At 45.2% G+C, this 22,422-nt stretch overlaps 1 protein-coding gene across 2 annotated transcripts in view; it reads right to left on the reverse strand.

Annotated features, from left to right (window-relative positions):
• Positions 1 to 22,422, reverse strand: part of CILP (cartilage intermediate layer protein) — a 25,473-nt gene continuing 3,051 nt past the window's right edge. Inside the window, exons 1-12 of one of the 2 annotated variants that reach the window (XM_089539235.1) lie at positions 14,984 to 15,027; positions 14,790 to 14,890; positions 13,191 to 13,294; positions 12,407 to 12,682; positions 10,236 to 10,422; positions 7,797 to 7,880; positions 6,526 to 6,795; positions 5,775 to 5,960; positions 4,378 to 4,692; positions 3,855 to 3,963; positions 3,315 to 3,472; positions 1 to 2,705 (exon numbers count right to left, since the gene is read on the reverse strand). In XM_089539235.1, the coding sequence (XP_089395361.1) occupies positions 358 to 2,705; positions 3,315 to 3,472; positions 3,855 to 3,963; positions 4,378 to 4,692; positions 5,775 to 5,960; positions 6,526 to 6,795; positions 7,797 to 7,880; positions 10,236 to 10,344 (3,579 nt within the window). In that variant the 5' untranslated portion in view covers positions 10,345 to 10,422; positions 12,407 to 12,682; positions 13,191 to 13,294; positions 14,790 to 14,890; positions 14,984 to 15,027 and the 3' untranslated portion in view covers positions 1 to 357. Of the gene's footprint in view, positions 2,706 to 3,314; positions 3,473 to 3,854; positions 3,964 to 4,377; positions 4,693 to 5,774; positions 5,961 to 6,525; positions 6,796 to 7,796; positions 7,881 to 10,235; positions 10,423 to 12,406; positions 12,683 to 13,190; positions 13,295 to 14,789; positions 14,891 to 14,983; positions 15,028 to 22,422 lie in introns of those variants that run through there. The other variant, XM_089539236.1, reaches the window with a different exon arrangement.

The following is a 22,422-nucleotide window of genomic DNA, read 5'->3' on the forward strand; positions in this document are numbered from 1 at the left end:
TTTCAGGTGCAAATCTTACAGTTAAATTCAATGTGAAATATCACTTCCTTTGCTTTTTATTGGTTACTGTTTGCTAACTGGGCTGGCAAAGCTGATCTTACCACTAAAAAAAAAGATTTTATGTACATTCCTTTATACTGCATATCCATTAACTATTCTTTATGCTAACTTTTTACAGTATTTGCAGAAAGGCAAGCTAATAGTTATGTAGTGCCAAACTGCATTATTTCTACAGTGTGGATGCAGTCATGGAAGGGACTGGCCACCACTGTCAGCACAAGTGTGCATGCATTTGCAAGGAGTTTGGGATCCTCACAAAACTCCAAGATGGAGAAGTGGGAAATGACAGATAGGAGTTTATTGGGCTTTTTGTGGAATTCTAACCAAAGAGTTGCTCTTCCCCCGGATCAGGCCCCCACGGCTTTGGCTTGGCCTTCGTACACCTATTCGCTCTCTTAGAGGGCTTACTGGATACCGGCTGGGCACGTTTCGCAGAGCTTGGAACAGGTTTTGCCGCTGTGCATCACTTTCTTGGCAGCTAAAAGTGAGCGCCACGCCAACGTTGCTCTTCATTATCCTTGAGGAGCTGTCGGACGTTCCATCAAAACATCTGCCCAGAGCGATTTCCTTGGCTGTCCTTGGATCCTGGTCCGTAACGGTGTAGATGCCATAGTTGTGGCCCAGCGGGTCAAGGGGAGCCAACATGGTATACTGGCTTGAGTCATTATTAACTGCAACTGGAAGGTGGTTGACTAAGTATTCGTGCAACATGCTGTTGACGCTATCTCTGTAGCAGTTTCCCTGTGGGATAATTTTTACCAAGGTCCGGTCGATGCGTTCCTGGTCATACAACATGCCGCTGCACTTGAATTCCAGGCATGCAGCTGAAAGGTTGGGGTAGTCTAGGTCACGGATGCTCCGCACGTCTCTGATGCCGTAGAGCTTGCCAACGGTCCTTGGGTGTGTGCCACCCATGTTGCGGGACCTTATGTTGACCTCCAGAGGCCCATTTATTTTCACCTTCACGTAACACGCCCGAAATTCCATGGGCCTGGGCCACCAGGCCAGGTAGTCTTCTGTCCAGTTGACGGGGTCATCTTCGTTGAAAGGAACAGTGTTGTAGTCATAGCGGTCTCCTTCTACCCTATAAAACCTGAAGTGAGCAGCAGTGTAGGGAGATGCTTCACATTCCTGGAGTTTTTCATACGGGTAAATGGGTCCGTTGCTTTCTTCAGCGGCATTCGGGGTGGGCTTGGCCACACTGATCCTGAAAGCGGTTTTCTTCACATTACGATCGAAATGATCCGTCCGCTGATACCTGAGTTTGCTGAGGTAGGGCTGTGGGACTCCAACGGCAAAAGGATTCAGCCTTGGAGATGAAGCGACAGCCTCGAGTTCTTCTCCCCCGAGACTTGCCATGACATAAGCACTGTAGGCGTCTGGGTTTTGGGCATCGCAGAAGGCTGGTACGCAAGCCCCGTTGGAGCTGGTGACTCCGCTGTCAAAGCGACCCCAAGCTCTAGGATTGGAAGAATATCCAGCAGTTGGTTCCAAATTGATGACCGAAACCACCACCCCTGCAACTTGCTCACTTGGCAGGTACCTCTCGCTCCTATAAGTACGCACCTTGATGTAACACCGCCTGCTCTCTGGCACATCCAGGTTGAAAAGCCTCCTTTCTCTTATCTCCATGTTGCCCACCAGGAAAGTCCGTTCCTCCCGTTTGCTGCGCCTGCTCCGGTCGTGTTGGAAGTCCCCTTCTTCCTCCCATAAGCCAGTCTGGGGATTTAGAGACCAAAGCTTCATGCCTTTCAGGTGTCCCGGCATCTGGACTTGGGCAGAGTCCAGGTGGACTTTTACTTTTCCTGCATTGAGGGACTCTGTGGCCGTTTCGTCAGTGAAGTCCATAGAAAACATACCGTACGTCCGCAGTGGGAGCATGTCACCCTCATCATTCACAAAATTCAGGTCACTTTGCGCCATGGCTGCACTGGAGACGTTTCTTGGATCCAGGAAAGTCACACTTGCTTTGACTTTCCCTATGTAGGGTTCTCCGTTCTGTCTGTAAAATGTATTGGGAGGGATTTCCAGTTCAGCTATTGGATCCTCTCCCTCCATGTCCCCTAAGGAGATTGTGCTGGTCTCATTGGATTCTAGTGTGACAGGCGGTTTCTTCCGTAACATCTTGACCTCGTGGAAGACGGCTCCGCCATCCTTGTTGAAAGGCAGCACTTTGGTTGTGTTCACAAATTTGTTCAAGCGATCTACAAAAGTGAGCACTAGTCTGTCTGTGTTTGGTGGCACCTGGACTGAGAAGGTCCCCTTATAACCTGTCATGCTCACCCGGTTGTTCCCCAAGTATATGTGACCAAACCTCATGGGCTCTTCTGTGTCCGAAGCCACTGCCCTTCCTCGAACCACAACTTTGGCCTCAGTGCACTTCTGACAGCCACACTCCACAGTCGCTTTGATGGGAAGGGTATACCCAGCGCAGGCCAGTTCCCGCGTCTCCATTTTGGTGACCCCACAGCAGTAAGCGACGGTGTCCTTGCAACTGAGACCTTTGTCAGACATCCCGGCGCATGTCTTAGGAGGACACCTCCCAACATCATAGAAGAAGGAGCGGGTTGAGTTCTGGAAACAGTCATGGGGCAGTCGGATGAGGTAGCTCTCCGGCTGTGGGTTGCAGGGAGCTTCATTTTTTTCTATTGAGAAAGGTTTTTGGCATTAGTATTGGACAATCATTCATTTAAGGGACATAAGATGAACTGTTCATATTATGCAGCAAGACAAGCTAATTTATTATTAGAATCCGGTATGTTATGTTCCTTGGTAAAATTGACTAAGAATGTCCAGACTTTGTGAGGCATGCTGGGGTCAATTTTAGCCATTTTGATGGCTGGGTGGATTACTCTTTTGGGCAACTGTGGTCACTGTTGGCTATTTTAGGGCCAGTACAGGTTGCGCGGTGGTTTGAGCATAGGACAAAGACTCTGAAGAATGGAGTTCTTCGTTCGACCATGGAAAGTCACTTTGGAAACACATGGAAACCCACCTTGGGAAATTCACACCCTCTCAGCCCCAGAAAACCCCATGATAGGTTTGCCTTAGTGTTGGCATAAGTCAGAAATGACTTGAAGGCACACAACAACAACAGCAACAACAACAGCTGTGTGCTCTAATTATACATACAAGTTCTGCCTACTAAGACCATTCGTTTTACTTTGAAGCTCAACAGAAATGAATTGGGAAGCTCTGTAGTTAGTCTTCCTTCCAAATCCTGCTCCCTGACCCTCTTTCCCAGAGTGTCTTACCTATGATGGAAAGCGTGGCAACTTGCGACTTCACAGTCCCTGCTTCATTGCTGGTCTTGCAAGAATACAGCCCAGCATGGTCCATCTTCAAGTTCTTTAGCACCAGGATGTTCTTGTATTTGTACAACCTTGGATCCAGGAGGGTTTCATTGTGGAACCTGTTGGAATTGGAGAAAGGAAAAGGTCACAGATCAGAACCAAAGCTTGGAGAGAGACCATAAACGCTTTTTTCTTTTGCCAAAACAAAGAATTGGCAGAGGAAATCTGAGGCAGAAGAGGGACACAAAAACAGCCTCAAAAACTATTTGAAAAACTTTTTAAAGGGGCTTCGATGGACCCTTTAATGTATCCCTTTTAGATGTTATTTTTATATCAAAGCCTACATAATGGATACTTTAATGTATTTTAAGTGTAATCACGGCTTCCCTCAATGCACCTGTTTTGGAGCCAAACTAGTAACAGTATCGTGTACTTTGATTTTCCTGCCTTTTTAAGTGGCAAACAGTACACTTATTTTCTAATCTCTTATCAATATCTTACCAAAAATATTGATCAGGTGCCGGGTCTCCAACAGCATTGCAACAGAAGGAAACACTTTGCCCTTCTCTTCTTGCTTTGCTTTCTGGATGGGTCATCATGTACGGCTTTTCTGAAGGTTGGGGAGAGAGAACTTCAGCGTTAATTTAATATCTCTTGTGTTTAATTTCTATCAATCCATACTCTTACCCTGAGATTCTTCCCCTGAAGATGAGATAAGAAGGGCCAGATTCTGAGATTTGGCATATCTAAATTATGTTTGGATTTCTATCATCTTGAGAAAAGAATCTCATGAGAATATTCTGGGGACTGGGAAGCCTTGAAGGCACAACTTTATCCAGCAGGTTGACCACAGAAATTAGCAGCTCATTTATTTTTATCCTGCCTTTCTCCCAAAATGGGATTCAACCCATTTAACTGCACAAGATTTATATGGAGGACTATGAGTCATGCCATTTATGGATCTCATCACAATGGCCTCAAGGGCCCATTTGGCACCCATCCTCTCTTCTGAATCACTCTTTACCTGATCTTTTCAAATGGACGTGGACCAACGAGGCATTTCCAGAATTCGCAGGCACAGTGAGCAAAGCCGTTGTGTATTTTGGCTTTTTAACCTCCAAAATGGTTTTTCCATCAGGACAGACGCCAGGAACTTGAAAGGCTCCGTCGTCATCTGTTACCGTTAACAACTTTGTCACCTTGGCTTGCAAGGAGATGGCAGCACCGACCGCAGGGGCACCATCTTGAAGGGAGACCTTGCCACGGAGTAAGTGATCCTCGCACATGCAAGCGTCGCACTCTGCATTCACACGGCCCATAGAGCAAGTCAGGTTGCAAACTGGGGCATGGAGGAAAAGAGCTCATGAATATATATATTCACTTGTTTTTCTCTGAAACTGACAAGATGTGTTGTTGGGGGGGAGGGAGACAAAGAAAGTAATACCATGCCATGCTAACATCTATATTAGTGATCTTGTCGGGCATTTTTTCCCCTTTGGCCTAAATCAAATTTCTACTACCAAGTATAGTGGACCTATTGGATCAATAGGATTTACATAAGGGCTGGTGTCACTTTCAGCAATTGATGTACAGATCTAGCAGCTGGATTTAGAATAGGAGTGGGAATCATGGGGTCCTCCAGATGCTGGATTGCAAGTCCCAGCATTCCTGACCATTGCCTATGTGGCTCAGTACTGCTGAGAACTGCAGTCCAAAACATCTGGATGGCTGCATGATTTCCACCTGTAATTGATAAAATTTAGAGAAAACTCCCTCCCTCTATCCTTCCATCCATCCATCCCTCTTTCATTATCTATCTATCCTTCCTTCCTTCCTTCCTTCCTTCCTTCCTTCCTTCCATCCATCCATCCATCCATCCATCTACCCGTCTATCCATCTATCTATCCTCTCTGCTGGTCTGTCCAATTTATACATTGCCTTTCTGCCAAAAGTGGCACTTAACAATAACACAGATTAAAAATGAAGTCTTAATAGAAATACAGTATCAATCCAAATCCATTTAAATACTATTAAAACTAACAGTGAGAACAAACTGGCAAAATTATAGTTGCAATGTTTTTAGACCGTTCATCCCTAAGCTAATGCCCTCCAGAAGTTTTGGGGCTTGCAAACCTCGTCGGGGGGGGACCAAACCCAAAGAGTTAGTTCTGCCCATCTTTTTGGCTGTCCTGCTAACCAGAAAGCCATTACCCTGTATCCTTTTTGTCTAAAAAGGGTAGGACTATCCCTGTGGCCTAGCCTAAGAAACCCACTTGAGCATATGAAAGCAGCCTATTTGTGTGAAAACAGTTTCATGCATGATGGGAAATGCACAAAAAGGACACGAAGCCGAGAGTTGGTGAAGAAGAGTTTGCTACGGCTCTTACGTTTGCTATTACAGCCTAAAGTCCTACACAACACCTGAGCAAGGGGGTCCCAAGCATCGCCTTCCTTCTTCGCTGACTTCTTCGCAGCGTGGGTCCCGGAGACTTTCCGCCAAGCAGGTCCTCGTCCGAGTCTGGATACCAGTTTGGTCACACTTTGCAGAGCATTCGCTCCACTTTGACCACGAAGACCATAGTGTTTTTGAGTCCTGTGGCAAGGAACCTGGAAGCAACATTGTGCACACGTATTACAGGACTGAAAGCTCTGTTCTGACAGCCCTTCATACAGAGGATCTCTTGGGATGGAGGCCTATCCTATGGCCCCTGGAACCCACTTTTGTAGATCTTGAATCCCAGCCACCATTCCCCCAAGGATGACCAACCCCTTCTTTTTTCAAAAAAAAAAAAAAACCGGCACAATTTTCTAGTGTTTTTTGACCAAAAACTACATGGAGAGCCCATAACATTTGGAAAATACCTCCAGTCCCACATAGAAAGCCCACCAGAAGCCCCAAGTATCTCTGTTGTCATTGGAGTCCTTCTCAAAATAGTGACAGAAAACAATGAGACATTACTTCTTGCCACCATTTTGGGAAAGACTCCAATGAAGATAGAGGTAATTGGCAGCACTGTCAGGGATGTGTATGTATGGCCCTGAGCATGGAAAATTGGCCTCTGGCCCCTATATATCTGAATACCCCGTTCATAAATAAAACTATGCTCTCTTTGCTCTTCTTTGTACAAAGTATGCTGCTTAAAGGCTCTACAGGAAAACCCTAGATCCTTACCTACAGGACATAGGAAACGCACTGCGTAATTCAAGCACATTTGCCCTTCTGGCTGCTCCTTATTCAGACACCAGAATCCCTCTTGGGCATCATAGTGGACCACCTGGCCGGTGTTGGAGGCAGGGGTCCAGTCAGTCGTTCGGGCTTCGATGCGGGTGGGCTTCAGACAGACCCTCTCCCGGTAGTAGAAGCGGATGGCGCCCATGCGCTCATAATCCCCGTTGCCTCCAGGGTGGTCAATGTTGAACCATGTGGTCCATGTTCCATGGCCTGAAGAAGAAAGAAGGACGCAGGAGTGTTGACATTTCTCTTGAATGCCAGGTACCCTTTACATCAATGATATGATGATGATGATGATGATGATGATGATGATGATGATGATGATGATGATGATGGACTTTATTTACACCAGGGATTCCCCAACTTTGGTCCTCTGGGGATTTTGGACTTCAACATCCAGAAGCCCCAGCCAGCTTGGCCAACAGTCAGGAATTCTGGGAGCTGAAGCCCAAAACATCTGGAGGACCAAAGTTTGGGAACCACTGACTTACACCCTGCAAGACTGCAAGGAATGGGGTATTCTGCCCACCTTAAGGATGGAGTTTCAGACCCTAGGTGCAGCCACTAAAAAGGTCCTATTGTCTGTTCCCACAATGTATAAACTAATTACCCCCAACAAGCTGGGTATACATTTTAGCAACCTCAGAAGGATGCAAGGCTGAGTCGACCCTGGAGCCCCTACTCACAACCTTGTGGCTGTGAATGGCTGCAGTACTGGCATTGAATCACTGTGCCACCAGGACTCCTATTAACTTATGGTGACCTGTTAACCTACGGTGACTCCATGAATTTCATAGGGTTTTCCTAGGCCAGGAGTATGAAGAGGTGGCTCTACCTGTTCTTTCCTCTGAATTATAGCCTACAGGACAGCTTGCTTAAGACTTTTGTGTTTTGTTTCTCGTTGTTGTCCTCTTTTGCCTAGCCTGATGTCGTTCAGCTACAAATGGTTTTCGTCTGTGAAATATTGCAGGGTATGCACTCTGTCTCATGGGAGGGATAGCTCTGTGCTATGTTCAAGATAGAGACATAAGCTGCATTTCCATGCTTGCTTTTCAGCATTGCAGCCGAAACAGCAAGGTTGCATCAGTTCTGGCAACAACCAAAATCTGTTAGGCAGTGGCAATGGTTTCCATTACGGAAGAAGGACATGGCTGGATCTGTCATATATTATGTTGCTATATATAAACAGCTCATGATGGAAAATGACTTACTGTCTGAACCACGTTTGACTGAAAGACCATAAGGTTTCTCTCCAGGTTGGATCCTACGGACGGATTGCTTTAGGACTGGCTCACCTTTGGGAGGAAAGAAGCCGAAAAAGCAGGATTAAATTAACCGGAGAAAATAACATATTCAAGTGATAATAATGGCATCATCTATTACACACGGTGACATACCCTCTTGGCATTTCACAGGGGAAAAATGACTGCTGTCCTGAGGCCAGAAGTTGTGCAGAGAAGTAAAAGGTGTGTGTGTATGGATGGAGGAAGGATGCCGCATGAACATTCCTAGATATGGTTGGAAACATGGGCCCCCTAAAAATGAGTCCCCCCCAGAAATTCATCTGCTACCCTATTGAGAAAAAACTCTTTGTTTGTGCCACTGTTGGTTTTAACCACATCAGTTGCGTGAGATTTCTGCATGCAAACTTGGGGTGTGTGCAAAAGCAAAATGGGTGGAAGCCTGCAAGAATCTGGCAAACGGTCAAAGGAGCCGGATGTTATAGTGCTTCTCACATCCTTAAGACAAGACGTTATGTCATTTTAAATCAAACTTCAAAGGAAGGCAGTTTATGAAAGGAAAGGAAAAATTAAAAATTCCAGAAGGTAGGCAAGAAAAACAGTTGATGCAGCCCCTGTTTGGCGTTCTGGAGGGGTCTGATGGTGTAACTGGACAGACTGGCCTTTTTGCCTCCAGCAACGGGACATAGCTTTATAGGAGAGCCCTGTGCCATTCAGAGGATATTTTTTAGCCCTTGTAATCAAAGCAATGGAAAATCTGAAACCACATAAAGCAGCCTTCTGTACCAGGATCTTGGCAAAATTCCTGCCAATCTTACCACCACGATGGGATTAGTTTGTTCTAGAATACTCTTGTTTTGCTTGCATCTCTCTTCTGTTTACATTCATTCTGTTAAACATATTATTGTCCTGCTGACCTCTTCCCATCTCTCTTAGGAAAGGCCAATACAAAACAGGTACCAGACTAGGGGTGCATCTACACTGTAGAAATAATGCACTTTGACATCGCTTTAAGTGCTGTAGCTCCGTCCTATGGAATCCTGGGACGTGTAGTTTTACCAGTTTGTGAAGCCGTCTCCGCCAAAGAGGGCTGATGCATCACCAAACTGCAAATCCTAGGATTCTGTAGGATGGAGCCATGGCAGTTAAACGAGTGTCAAGCTGCATTGTTTCTACAGTTTAGATGCACCCTGAGTCTCATCACAAACCTGTCTGCTCACGGCAGCGATGGGAAAGGAACCAGAGAGGGATAGGGAAAGCTAGTGTGCATCGATTCCAATGTAATAAATGGTTCTAGGGTAAAGTTTCATGGCTGTTGTTTTCAGTGGCCAACGAGGGAGTAGCGTGTTTATGTGTGAAATGTGTTTAAACTGAAAAACAATTTTGTTAATTTCATGGCAGCCAACGCAGCCTGGAGGGTAGCAGAGCAGCTGGCTTTGGGAATCTGAAACAAAAGGATTTGTGTCTGCGCTCTGTCAAATCCTGTTTCCATGGAGGCTTTCCAAACAGCAGCTGTCTGGCCAAGCTGATGGGAAGAAGTTGAAAACATGAAGACCAGTGGCTTCCATGCCATTTGGGCATAGGCACGTGCAATCCTATTGGAGGTTCAGCACCATGGATAGCCCTATTCGGGTCTGGAATAAAACTCAATGCGGATTCATTGCACCCTTCTACAGTGCAGAATCAATGCAGTTTGGCACCACTTTTACAGCCATGGCCCAATGCTATGGAATATCCTGGCTTTGTAGTTTGGTGAACACTTCCACCTTCTCCATCAGAGAGCTCTGGTGCCACAACAAGCTACAAATCCCAGGATTCCATAGGACGGGAGCCATGACAGTTAAAGCTGTGTCAAACTGCATTCATTCTGCAGCGCGGCAGCAGTCTAAATGCTTCAGAGTGGGGCAGGAACAATGGGAATCTTTCACGATTCCATCTTTTATGATTCTGCTTTTACAACCAAGGCTGCATCCTATGGAATCCTGGGATTTGTAGTTTAGGGAGGGGAATTTAAGACTCTCAACCAGAATGCTCTAGTTGAACCCCGGGATTCCATAGGATGCAACCCTGAAATCTTATCGGAGAGGCGGGATAGGAATATATTATTATTATTATTATTATTAAAGTGGTGTGAAACTGTTGTAACACATGTGTCCAACTGGGATTGGACTGCTTGGCCCTTGGGGTCTTGTCTAACTCTGGGATTCTAGGATCTAAGTGTGTATGTTTTGTGGGGGAGCTTTTAGGGGTCTCCAAATGGCACTGGGGACCACATGGCACCTATAAGCTATACTTTGCTTATAGTTGGCCTCCATCTTCATCCATCTTTACCATCCATCATTACCAACATCACTGACGTGCCCTTTCCCATTTTGGAATGCATAAATAGCCACTATTAGGGATGCTCACCAAAAATGCATGGCACTTCGAGAAGAAGCAAGGCAGCCAAACACCATCGTTGTATCGAACTCATTCTTTTCTCCGGCGCAGGAAAGCCTCTAGTCAGATGAAAATGCATCCAAATGTTTCCTCTGTCTCTGTCTCTCTTCACCTCTGGATTTAGGGTCTTTTCAGCCTTTCTTGTTCCATAAATAGCCTGGGAAGGAAAAAAAGAAAGGAAAGAAAAACGTTTCCACCCATCTGGGCTGGATCCCCAATGGGGAAATAAAAGTACCCATGCTCTCTCTGTTTTCTTGAGTGAACTGGATGTCAGAGCCAGGGAAGGTTTACTTTACAAGGCTTCTTGGCCAAAGAAGAGTCAAGCCAGAGAGCAAGGAAGCCGACTGTCCAGACCTGCTCTGTTTTATTGGGAAGCTGTTTTTCCCCAAATCCTGGCATTGCTCCACAAGGAGAACAACCGTTGGGATGAAGCATAGAGCGGAGGCTGCATTCTCTGGCATTGTGTCTGCCTATCCGCTTAAGCATCACCCCTAAATCTGTTCTGCAGATGAGAACTTCCCTGCGATGGTTTCGGAGGCCCCTTTGGAGAAGGATGAAACGCCTCCAGACTATGCTTGAGAGGACCTAAGAATGGCAAAAAGACTTGAGCTTGACCATCTTCTTTCTAGTCTGTAACTTAATCCTTCCTCCTTAGCAAAACTGGACGTTTTCTGGAACAGATGCTGAGAAACATAAAATGAATAAAGAGCCTTTTTGCTTTCTTTTTTGCAATAGTGTTTGCAATTAGATAAGAAGGGGGGGGGGAGACCAACTGGAAAAGTGGCTGTTTCCTTTTTCTTTTCTTGAGAAGATTTCCCCACCTTGGTTTATAAAATCCATTAGAATGGATCAATGGAAAGGGAAATCATCAGTGGCCTCATTCCCACTACCTTTTAAACCGGATCGCAAATCGGTTTGAAACGGTTAAAATGACCCTGGTTCACACTTGAACCGAATCGCTGAAATGATTTGGAGAGTGGGGCCGTGCGCTAGACCCATTTAACCCATGTCTTTTTGACGCTGGTTTTTTCAGTGTCTTTTTGGATAAATCAATTCTGAGCAAGTGTGAACCAGATGCGGATCAGAATTGATTTAAATGTGCCCTTTGGCCGGCTGGAGTGGGTCCATTTTGAATTGATTCATTCTTCAATGTGAACCACAAGTGGGTTATTTTATTTTATTTTGCAGCAAGAAAATGCAATCAGGGCGAATGTATTGTGAACCACACTCCGCTGCCAAACTGATCCATCGAATTGGTTCACAAAGTGATTTATTTGTAAGTGGGGATGCGGCCAGTGAATCCTGTGACAAAATCAGCATGACACCCTTCAATTTCTCCCATCGAAATAAATGCAACCTAAATCTCTCACAACATTTACCACTTGATATCAGTATTTTGGAAAACAAATCCTTGTTCTTTGAGTTTGGGGCATGGCATGAATGATGTGTGTTTTAAGTGGAGAAAACTGGGGAATTATTTAGCCAATGCTGACTTGATGGTGTGGACATATTAGAAAGATCTGTGCCGTTCTGGATGGTAATGCCTTCTCATTCATTGCACCATTTATGATAGATCTCTCTTGAAGATCCCATCATTTTAGGATAATAGGAGGAAAAATATTGTCCATCTTTTAGCAGCTATTGACCACCTAAAAGCATCAGTTTGTGCCTTGATACCCAACTCACAGAAAACTACACAATGGTTCCATCATTTCTATATAATTTATTTATTTAGGATATAAAACCATATACATCTCTTACCCCTCAACAAAACATTTCAATATTGTAAAATTATAGGACCATCTGAACCCAGGCTAGGCAACTTGTGGCCCTCCCAATGCTGCTAGACTGCAGTTCCCATCATCTGCCCCCATTGCTGGATGGGGCTGATGGGAGTTGCAGTCAAGCAATACCAACCAAGCGAGTAGCAAAGTAACTTCAGGTTCTTCCTTCCAACCCCTAGTTTCTTGATATGTATGTTGCATATACCAGTGGCTATTACATATAGGTACATCTCATCTAAGCGGCATCCTCATGCGTTTAAAGCTTTCTGTTTAAAAATGAGTTGATGATGATGAAGCTCCATTTGGTCATGCTCTAGGAAGCGGTGAATGTTAAGAGTAATGAAAATGGAGGCTTACCTAACCCTTCTGTCCTTTGCGTCTTCCCCCAAACTCTTGTCCAAATGGCATCCGTTCTGAATGTTTCCAAACTGCTGGGGTCTCTTCTTATATAGTTCTGTGCGGAGCGCTTGCAAGAAGCGGTGGCATCGAGCCACACAGATGGAAAACCTGCTCTGGCAGCAAGGAAACCAGAGCTCTTCGAACTCCCTTGGAAAGGAGCGAGCGCGAACTGAATAAAGTTTTCTGTACTGTCAGGAAAAGGGTAACGCAGCCAGCAAGGCAAAAGGCAATGCCCTAAAAGAGAGAAGGAAGAACATAATGAGAGAATGTACATGCGCTGGATACAGTGCCCTGTTAGTTGGATGGCCTGTTTCTGAACTGCTGGGATTTGCAGCGTCTGTCAGTTGCTGAACGCAGATACTGGCTGGAAACTACTGTAAGCATCACGGATGCCCCAAGACACTTGGATGCCCAAGGCATAAGAGGAAATGGTGCCCCTTCCATATGAGTCAAGACAAAATCTATAGAGGCAGACAGAGGCACTAAGCAATGGGTTTTATTCCAGACTTTAAGAGAGCTATTCAGCGGCAAAAGATCTGGAAGCAATGCCCTGTGAAAAGCGACTCATGGAGCTGGGTTTGTTTAGCTTGGGGAAGAGGAGGTTAAGAGGCGACATGATAGCCCTGCTTAAACATCTGAACAGATGTCATATTGAGGATGGAGTTTCTGCTGCTCCATGGAGCAATGGATCCAAGCTGTAGGAAGAGAGATTCCACCTAAACATTAGGAAAAACTTCCTCACCATAAGTGCTGTTTGACGGTGGAAGACGCTGCTTTGGAGACTGGTGGAGTTGCCTTCTTTGATACTGGATAGACATCTGTTTGGAGGGCTTTAATGGTGTCCTCCTGCAAGGAAGAATGGGGTTGGACTAGATAGCCTTTGGAGATTTTTCCAGCTCCAGGATTAGATGATTCTATGCTTCTAAGGTCCATATATTTACAGTTTTGCAAGAGCTGCACTTGTTATGTTTATTAAAGTTCTGACTTAGAGCCTAAGTGGATTTAATGTCCTATTGACATGGGTGCCACCAGCCACTACTAGTTATGAGTTAGTATGATTTCCACTCCACCAAATGCACCTGAGGAAGTAGACTGAAGTCTACGAAAGCTCATGCTGCCAATTTCTTTCTTTCAGATAGGCTCAAAGGTGCTACAAGATCTCTCTGCATATGATGTTAACTGTTAGTATGATGTTAACTGTCTCCCTTTCCTTGGTCCAGGTTTGCATTTGGGAAAGAGACAAGACACAGCTCAGGGCTACCCCTGCTTTAAACCATCCCAACTCTGCTGTGAGATGAGCCAGAAGAAAGAGAAAATTGTTTGCAAAGTTGTCACAAAAATAATCACTGTGCAATGGATGTTTGCAGAGTCCAAAAAAGCAAAAACAGATGAAATCACTGAATGTTACTGCAATAACCAAGAAAAGGATGGTTCGGCCGGCTTTGCATTACAGCGGACCCTTGTTGCCAGAATGCAGTTTGTTTACTGGAACTCCATACAGGAAATTACAGGAACACAGATATGCATCACACAACTCTCCTAAATCCTCTAGTAGCCTTCGCCAAGCAATAGTAAAGGTGAGAGTACAGTGTCTTGCTAAAACAGCACTTTGAGCTTTCTTGCCTCTGCAACTCCATCTTTATGTAGCCTGCCTTATGCCTTTGCAGTTAAGTACCAACCATACGTTCCACAGCAGTGTCTCTATTTTCCCCAGCAGAGATAAAAACAAATTAATTGAGTGCAAACTGCTTTTGCACTTTGAACTCAAGCTGCGCCCGCACAGCAGAAATAATGCCATTTGACAACACTTTAGCTTTTATGGAATCCTGAGTTTTGTAGTTTGTTGTGGAACCAGAGCTCTCTGATGGAGAAGACTAAATATCTCGCAACACTACAGATCCCAGAATTCCATAGCATTGAGATATGGCATATGGCAGTTGAAGCGGTGTCAAACTGCATTATTTCTGCTCTGCAGATGCAGCAGCAGGGAGCCCTGGTGGCGCAGTGGTTCAATGCCTGTACTGCAGCCATTCACTCGAAACCACAAGGTTGCGAGTTCAAGACCAGCAAAAGGGCCCAAGCTTGACTCAGGCTTGCATCCTTCCGAGGAGGGAGCTAAAATGAGTACCCAGACTGTTGGGGGCAAATTAGCTTACTTGCTAATTAGCTTACTTGCTGTTCACCGCTATGATCTTTGGAATAGCAGTATATAAATAAAACAAATTATTATTATTATTAAGCCAAGGAAAAGGAAGAAAGTGGGAGGAGGAGAGAGAATTGGACATTTATAAAGCAGCTGATAAAGTGGGATTAATTGGGACAGTTGGGTGCTGTGCCAGACCTGTCCTATTGCACTGCTTGGGCATCCAAAGAGTCATCATCATATCTTGGCCAGGTAGCGACAAGAGACGCCATACTCCTCTCCGCCACCTAAAACAGGTCCTAAACAAAAGAAAAGCAGACACACAGAGAGAGGGTGGTTTGTGTAAGGAGCTTTGGCTCCGCAAGCCCAAGCAATGACGTCCCACTCCTCACCTCTGCCTCCCTTTGGCTCCTTCCGTGGCAAAGCAAACTTTAATTCAATTTTGCTCGGGAAGAAATGTTCTTTCCCCAAGGTCAACTGCTCATATCTGGCATACTCCTGCTTTACATGAACTATCCTGTTGCAAAGTCATGAACGTAATGTGTTATTTCAAGCAGGACAGGAGAGATGTGGAAGACCCTTGGGGGGAGATGATCTCATGGGTAGTGCATTCACTTTCTTTGTGGATCATGGCAGGTGGAGAGACCTCTGACCAAAGGTGGGCAACTTGCCTTCCTGGGACCAAATGTGCTTTCCAGAGCCTGATCCCCACTACCTTTTAAAACAGATCCCAAATCGGTTTGAACCAGTTCAAATTACCCTGGTTCCCACTTGAATCGATTTGCTGAAGCAATTCGGCGAGCGTCTTTTTGACGCTGATATTTTATGCGTCTTTTTGGATAACTCAATTCTGCAGAAGTGAGAACCAGATGCGGATCCGAATTTATTTAAATTTGCCCTTCGGCCAGCTGGAGAGGGTCCATTTTGAACCGGTTCATTCATGAACGTGGATCACAAGTGGGTTATTTTACAGGGGAAAAAGGCAATCGAGGCAAATGTAGTGGGAACCACGCTCTGCTGTCGAATCAGTCCATTGATTATGGATTGCAAACCACTTTTTTTGCAAGTGGGAATGAGGCCCAGATTATTTTTGAGGCCCTTGACTGCCCCAGATGCCCTGGACTACATATTTTCTGTCCAGAAGGAAAGGTGAATTATCTGTCCTGGGAACTTCCAGAAATGGAAATTCCTAGGTTCGCCATAAGTCGGAAATGACTTGAAGGCACACAGTAACAACACGAAGACTACCAGGGGGATAGTGTAGTGGATTGATACCTCCTCTGATAAATTTTGCCCCCCAAAACCCTTACGATAGAGGGTCTCAAAAGTCAGAGTTGACTTGAAGGCACACAACAAACAACAGTCTACATTGGGATGGAGAAAGTGTGAGTTGTGAGCTTCATGTGACCCCAAAGCTATTTGTAGGCCATATCCTGCTCCCACTGCACCTCCTTTTCTCAAGTCAGATTCTTTTAGTCTGACGTCAAACACTTATTACAGCGGACATCACCCATTTCAGCTCCAGTTGAAAGTGTTGCTACACGATGTCTCCCATTGTCTCTATTAATATGGGTTCCATATTTCCATTTGAAATCCTTCTGTCTGCATTTAGAAGGGGAAGGCAGGGAGCGAGAGAGGGAGAGCCAAGCCATCTCAACTGATTCAATTACGCTATTCACATTCCTTTTTATGAGATCAAGGAGATGACGAAGTTCCCATCCAGGGGAATGATAATTTAATTGTAAAACAGGACTGATGGAGGTTGTTCCTTTTGATAAATGCCAGAGATTAACACCTTTGGCCTGTTGGCATGGCCATGCCAGGGCTATACCTCAGACTGGGCTACAATTTCAGAATTATATACTTTTGACTAATTTTCTCCAGGAAATGAAATAACTGTCTTTACCCAAAACTGTGAGGGGGTGGCAGGTGGAACAATGTTGGGCCATGCTGATGGAAAAACTGCCCTTAAATAATATAAAACGATTTTAAAGTAACAGCTTGTACAACCCAAGGATGTGGACAGGTTTCTTGGAGACATGCAAACCTCCATATATTTGTTAGACTCATAGCGTTAGAAGAAACCAACCATCCTCCAGTCCAAACCCCTTCTGCCATGCAGGAACTCACAGTCAATGCATCCCCGACAGATGACCATCCAGCCTCTGTTTAAAAACCTCCAAAGAAGGAGACTCCATCACCCTCCAAAGTAGCCTCTTCCACTATCGAACAGCTCTGTGAAATCATTTGACTGTTAAACGGTGTTTCTTCCAGCTATCTCAGATCTCAGTGAATATGAATAACAACAAAATTGCGTTGCCTGGGAGTCAGTTTTGAAAATGATGACTGATTCTGTTCCATTCTTTAGAGGCCGCATTCCCACTTACAAATAAATCTCCTTGCGAACCGAATTGATGGATTGGTTCAGCAGCGGAGTGTGGTTTACACTACCTTTGCCCCGATCGCATTTTCTTGCTGCAACCATTTGTGGTTCACATTCACGAATGAATCGGTTCAAAATGGACCTGCTCCAGCTGACCAAAAGGCACATTTAAATCGATTCCGATCCGCATCTGGTTTACATTTGTGCGGAATCGATTTATCCAAAAAGACGCAGAAAACACTAGCGTCAAAAAGACACAGGTTAAATGGGTCTAGTGCAAGACCTTCCTCTCTGAACTGCTTCAGCGATTCGGTTCAAGTGCGAACCGGGGTCATTTAAACTGGTTTGCGATACGATATAAAAGGTAATGGGAATGAGGCCAGAGAAGGGCTTTCGCTTTTGCAGAAACATGAAAAATCCTGTGGCGTTTACAGAATCCTTCTAGATTCTGCTTCTTGCTAATCTTCAACCAGTCCAGCAAGTTCTTGAGAAGTTTTGGTGAATCAATATCGGGGACGCTTTGGCCTCAAACAGTCATCTGACATCTTCCACCCAAGTGCTCTCCGGACTCTTACTACAGAAAGTGCTGAGAAAAGCACAGGGAAGCCTTGAGTTTTTGAAAGTCTGCATGTGAGAGAGCTGGGGATGGATGTCGAGGTGAACATCTGTCAAATGGATCTATCCCAGCTGGAAAAGGCATCAGCAGATGCGAGCGCCGGTGGTGGGCGAGGAAACTGGAACCCCGTGTTCTCTTTTTGCATTGTGCAAAGGAAAGCGAAGGGGTTGCGCCTTGTCTCTTAGCTTTAGATACTGGATGTTAAAGTAAACAAAACATTACCCCAAAAACTTGATCATGCGCCAATAAATACATGTATACAAAAATACATACAGCCCGTCTCTTCAGCTACATGCAAATGGGATCTCTGGAATTTCTTTTGCATGTGTGCAGCTTAGACGAAAATAATGGATAGCAGTAATCAAGCTGAGGTTAGACTGGGGAGACATTGCCTAGCATATGGTTGGTGTCTTATACATGTGTAAATTCCCTGGCTGGAGATTTTTGTCCAATGCAGAATGTCTGCACTAAGTTCAAGATTGTGGAAATGGAGTTGCGAACATAGTGCCATTGTGCATGTGGATACATGTCAGGTTGTGCCTTTGGCTGAGCATTCAGTTGCACATTTGGTTATGCATTTGTGGATTCAAAGGCACCATGTTGCCATTTGCTGCATTGTTGTTGTTGTTGCTGCTGTGTGCCTTCAAGTCATTTCTGATTTATGGCGACCCTATTGCTTGGCTTTCTGTGGTTAAGAGTGTGCAACTTGCCCAAGTGATTTTCCATGGCACAGCGGGAAATCGAACCCCGATCTCCAGAGTTTTATAGTCCAACGCTCAGACCGCTCCACCATGCTGGGCCTCTAGCATTTCCTTAAACAGACTGTTAATTTTGGCTATTGAGCAACCTGTCTTTGACAGCCAGCAGGTCTTCAGCAGATGTTCCATTTGCTCAGCTATCTTCTACGACGAACCTACTCCGCTGACAAGTAGCTGAATATTATGCCAATTAATATTATGCCAGGGTAACTTGTTTACCACTTTCCACTTGTTTTGGAACATCTTTTGGATAAAAAAACATTCCACATTGAGAAGCCACACATGAATTCCCAGGAGTATAATTTCCCTCTTTGCTTTTGTCTGACTCCTACCAGAACGTATCTGGTTCAGATTTCTACATTGGCTGCCCAGAACTCCATGATGTTTTCACGAAAGGTTATGTTTCATTAAGATTTCCCACATAGTGGTTCCCCTCAATATGGCTGAGGTCCATAATCTAGATTTTTGGCGATAATCTCTTTACAATTGAGGTCCAGGACTAGGTAATCTATATGTGTATCTATACTGTAGAAATAATGCAGTTTGACGTCACTTTAAATGCCATGGCTGCATCCTAGAGAATCCTAACGTTTGTAGTTTGGTGAGACACCAGCATTCTTTGGCAGAGAAGGCTAAAGACCCTGTAAAACTACAAATCCCAGGATTGCATAGGATGGGGCTACAGCACTTAAAGTTGCTGCCTTTCCAGCACTAAGTGAAAATGTGGTTACAGACTTTGGGGCCCTTTTGGTTTACACAAACGTTCATATGTGCATAGCTTTCAAACCATTCTTTTTAACTTGGTGAATTGTGTGACAGGCCATAAGGCATTGAGCAACCTCACTTTCAGCCCTGCAAAAGAGAGGGCTACATGAACGCTTGCAAAATGCACAGGTGAACGTGTAACCTCTGAGAAAGCACAACTGTTTGCACTACAGTTTTTACACGCGCTCAGTGCTCCGACCGATCATAGCGCAGGATGCACACTCTTCAGCTAGGCTTGGAAACAGGTGGCTGGCAGAGAGGAGGGGACGACTGAGGCGATGCCACGCAGCTGTGCCAGCCAGGAAATCATAAATCTGAGAAAGCAATTTTGCTTTTTGGATAAGCGCTTCCTTGACAGCCACAGCTCGCTCACTGCACAAAGAGGCAATTCACCGAAGGAAAACACGAGCAGCTTGTGTCACCAAATGTATTGGAAGAAATATGAGCACAAGATATTGTTTTCTGCAAATAGCTTTGGATTAGAATAATAGAATCATAGGGTTGGAAGGGTTGGACCTCTAGGTCATCTATTCTAACTTTGGGCTCAGTGCAAGATCTCCAGCAAAAGCATCCCCAGCAAGTAGCTGTCAAAACTCTTTTTGGAGACATCCAGAGAAGGAGATTTCACCACCTCTCTAGGCAGTTGTTTCCATTGCTGAACCATTCACACTGTCAAGACGTTTCTTCTAATGTCCAACCGAAATCAACTCTCCTATAACTTCAAATCATTAGATCCTGTCCTCTGAGACAGCACCTTCCTCTCTGTTGCAACTCTTGAAGTATTTAAATAGTCACCCCTCACTCAGTCTTTTGCTTCATCAAGATGAACATGCCCAGCTCCTTCACCCTCTCCTCATACGTTTTGTTCTCCAAACCTCTTAGCATCCTTATGGCCTTTCTCCAAACCTGCTCCAACATGTCTCTATCCTTCTTAAAATGAGAATTGAACGCTGTACTCCAGATGACGTCTGGCCAGCACAGAACATAGAAGGACTTTGACTTCCCTTGATTTGGAAATCAGAGGACAGGACTGGAGGGAAAAGGATAACCATACAGATATCATCACCACTTTTTCTCCTGTATCATTTTTAACCTCTTTGAAAGCTTGCAACATGCATCTGATGTTTTGGAGTTGTACCAAAACCCAAAAAAATGTATAGCTGCTTGTCGATTCTGAATTTTGCTGTGCCAACGTTTATTCTCTTTTTGGTTTCTTTTCATTGTCCAGTGCCCTCTGGATGTCTATGCATAGAAATATTAATAATGCCCCTTATTAAGGCTTCCATTTTGCAGGGGTCCTGGTTCCCAAATCCAGACGTTCCCTGTTTCAGGAACTCCAAAGGGACTTGGAGCGCACCAAGGCAAAGGATGCCATTAAAGCGCTTTCTTGCTTTACTGGTATATGTAGCAATGGCAAAACCTTTCTTGCCAGACCGAAGTAGCCGGGTGGTTTTGGAGCCTACGGCCAAATAATGATGCTTTTAATGATTAAGAAAACAAAAAACAGATGTGTTGGCCGGCCTGTTTTTTAAACTGAGGACCCGGTGTACCTCCTGCGCTCATTTCCCTCTAGTCTTAAGGAAATGACTTAATGGTTATTGATATTTATTCGCATACCACACGGTCCCCAAGACTAGACGTTCTGTGTAGGATCCAGCTACATGAGGCAGACGTTTCCCCTTTGCAACAACATTGACAAGGGAAAGATGGTCCCTCTTTGCTACGGAGATAGGTTGGGTAAGCACTAAGCAGCGGAAAAGCGCATTAGACTTTCGACGGATTAGACTTTAGACGGAGGAGCAAAGAGTGGCTCTCCAGATGTTATTAGACTCCAACTCTCAGCATTCTTCACCATTTGCTGTTCTAGCTGAGGCTGATGGGACTTGACTTTCCTTGGAGCTGGAGAGGCGGTCTACATATTACTTAGCCAGCTTCTTCCTTCCCTCTCCATTGTTGTTTCGGTGTCAGGGCTCACCCTCCATTATCTTCTGCATTCGCTTTATGGCTAAAAGCAAGAAGGCTGGATTAAATGCTCCTTATCATATCTTCTTAGGTCTCAGGCTTTTGTTCTCAAAACCTAGGGCTCTGGCAACCCTAACATGATGTGCAGAATGATGCTTCCATGCCAGAAACATGAATGCCTCCATTGCACAACAGTGGAAAAGTTCAGACAGTAGGTGTAAGTCAATTGACGCCAACAGGACTCCAGCCTATGATGGAAACAAGAACAACGCACACAGAGTTGTACATTTCACCCCCAGCAGGTTCTGTTAAGCGGGTCTCCTTTTGCCCACATGCTGTGCCTAGGATTGCCATCCCTGAGGACCTCCAAACCGGGGGAAATGTAGGACAAGGTTTTAAAATGTAGGACCTTTTTTAAAAAACATTTCGTGGCCAGGAAATTAAAAAAAAAAGGTCCTACATTTTAAAACCTTGTCCTCCTTCCCAGCTTGGGAGGAAGCCTCGGCCTCCTCTCAGGCCGGGAAGGAGCGCAGGGGCCGCCCGTCATCGCGGCCATTGCCGTGGTGGCAAGCGGCCTCCTCCTCCTCCCAGGCCCCGGCGAGGCCTTGGAGGACTCCGCGATCGCGGAGCCGCCCCCAGGGCCTCGCTGGGGGGGGGAATCCCGGGGGTGGGGCCAAACCGGGGCGGGATCGTGCGGACCCACCCCAAATCAGGAAAGTCCCACCCCCAGGCGGGATATGGCAGCCCTAGCTGTGCCTTGAGAGGATGATGGGAAGTGTCCTCCTCCAACCCCCCCAAATGCAGTGCCCTGAGTAACCACAAGAGGGCGCCATTGTATCAGGAATGTTCTTTATTAGCCACATCTTAATAAAACCAAAGTCTATGGGGACTCCTGTGATTTCCTCATTGGCTCCCCATTCCTGAGGGGGCGTGGCCTCCATCCTTTGACCTGGAATTAACTCCGCTCCCATTGGCTGCCTATTCCCGAGGGGCGTGGCCTCCTTCTTTGCACATGGAGCATCCTCATAATAATTATTCATTATTATTATTATTATTATTATTATTATTATTATTAATGATATTGATCCCCCACCCTACAACCCTAAAGGCTATCAGAGTGGCTTACAATTATTATGTTTAATTAGATGGTTCCCTGCCCTCAGGCTTACAATCTAAAAGTATAAGCATTTTAAAGGTGAATGGTTTATCGTTATTATTACTGTTATTGTTCGGGAAACATTCAAGAGCAAGGCTCCCCAAAACTGGTGGACCTCTGCCTCTGGATTCCCAGGAGAACGAAGAAGAAGCAGTGGCCAGTGGGCTTTGCAGAAGGAGGCTCTTTCCTTG

The sequence above is a fragment of the Sceloporus occidentalis genome, unplaced genomic scaffold (assembly GCF_023333645.1).
Source record: "Sceloporus occidentalis isolate IW3139 unplaced genomic scaffold, rSceOcc1.0.p SCAF_9, whole genome shotgun sequence".
NCBI classification, from domain to species: Eukaryota; Metazoa; Chordata; class Lepidosauria; order Squamata; family Phrynosomatidae; genus Sceloporus; species Sceloporus occidentalis.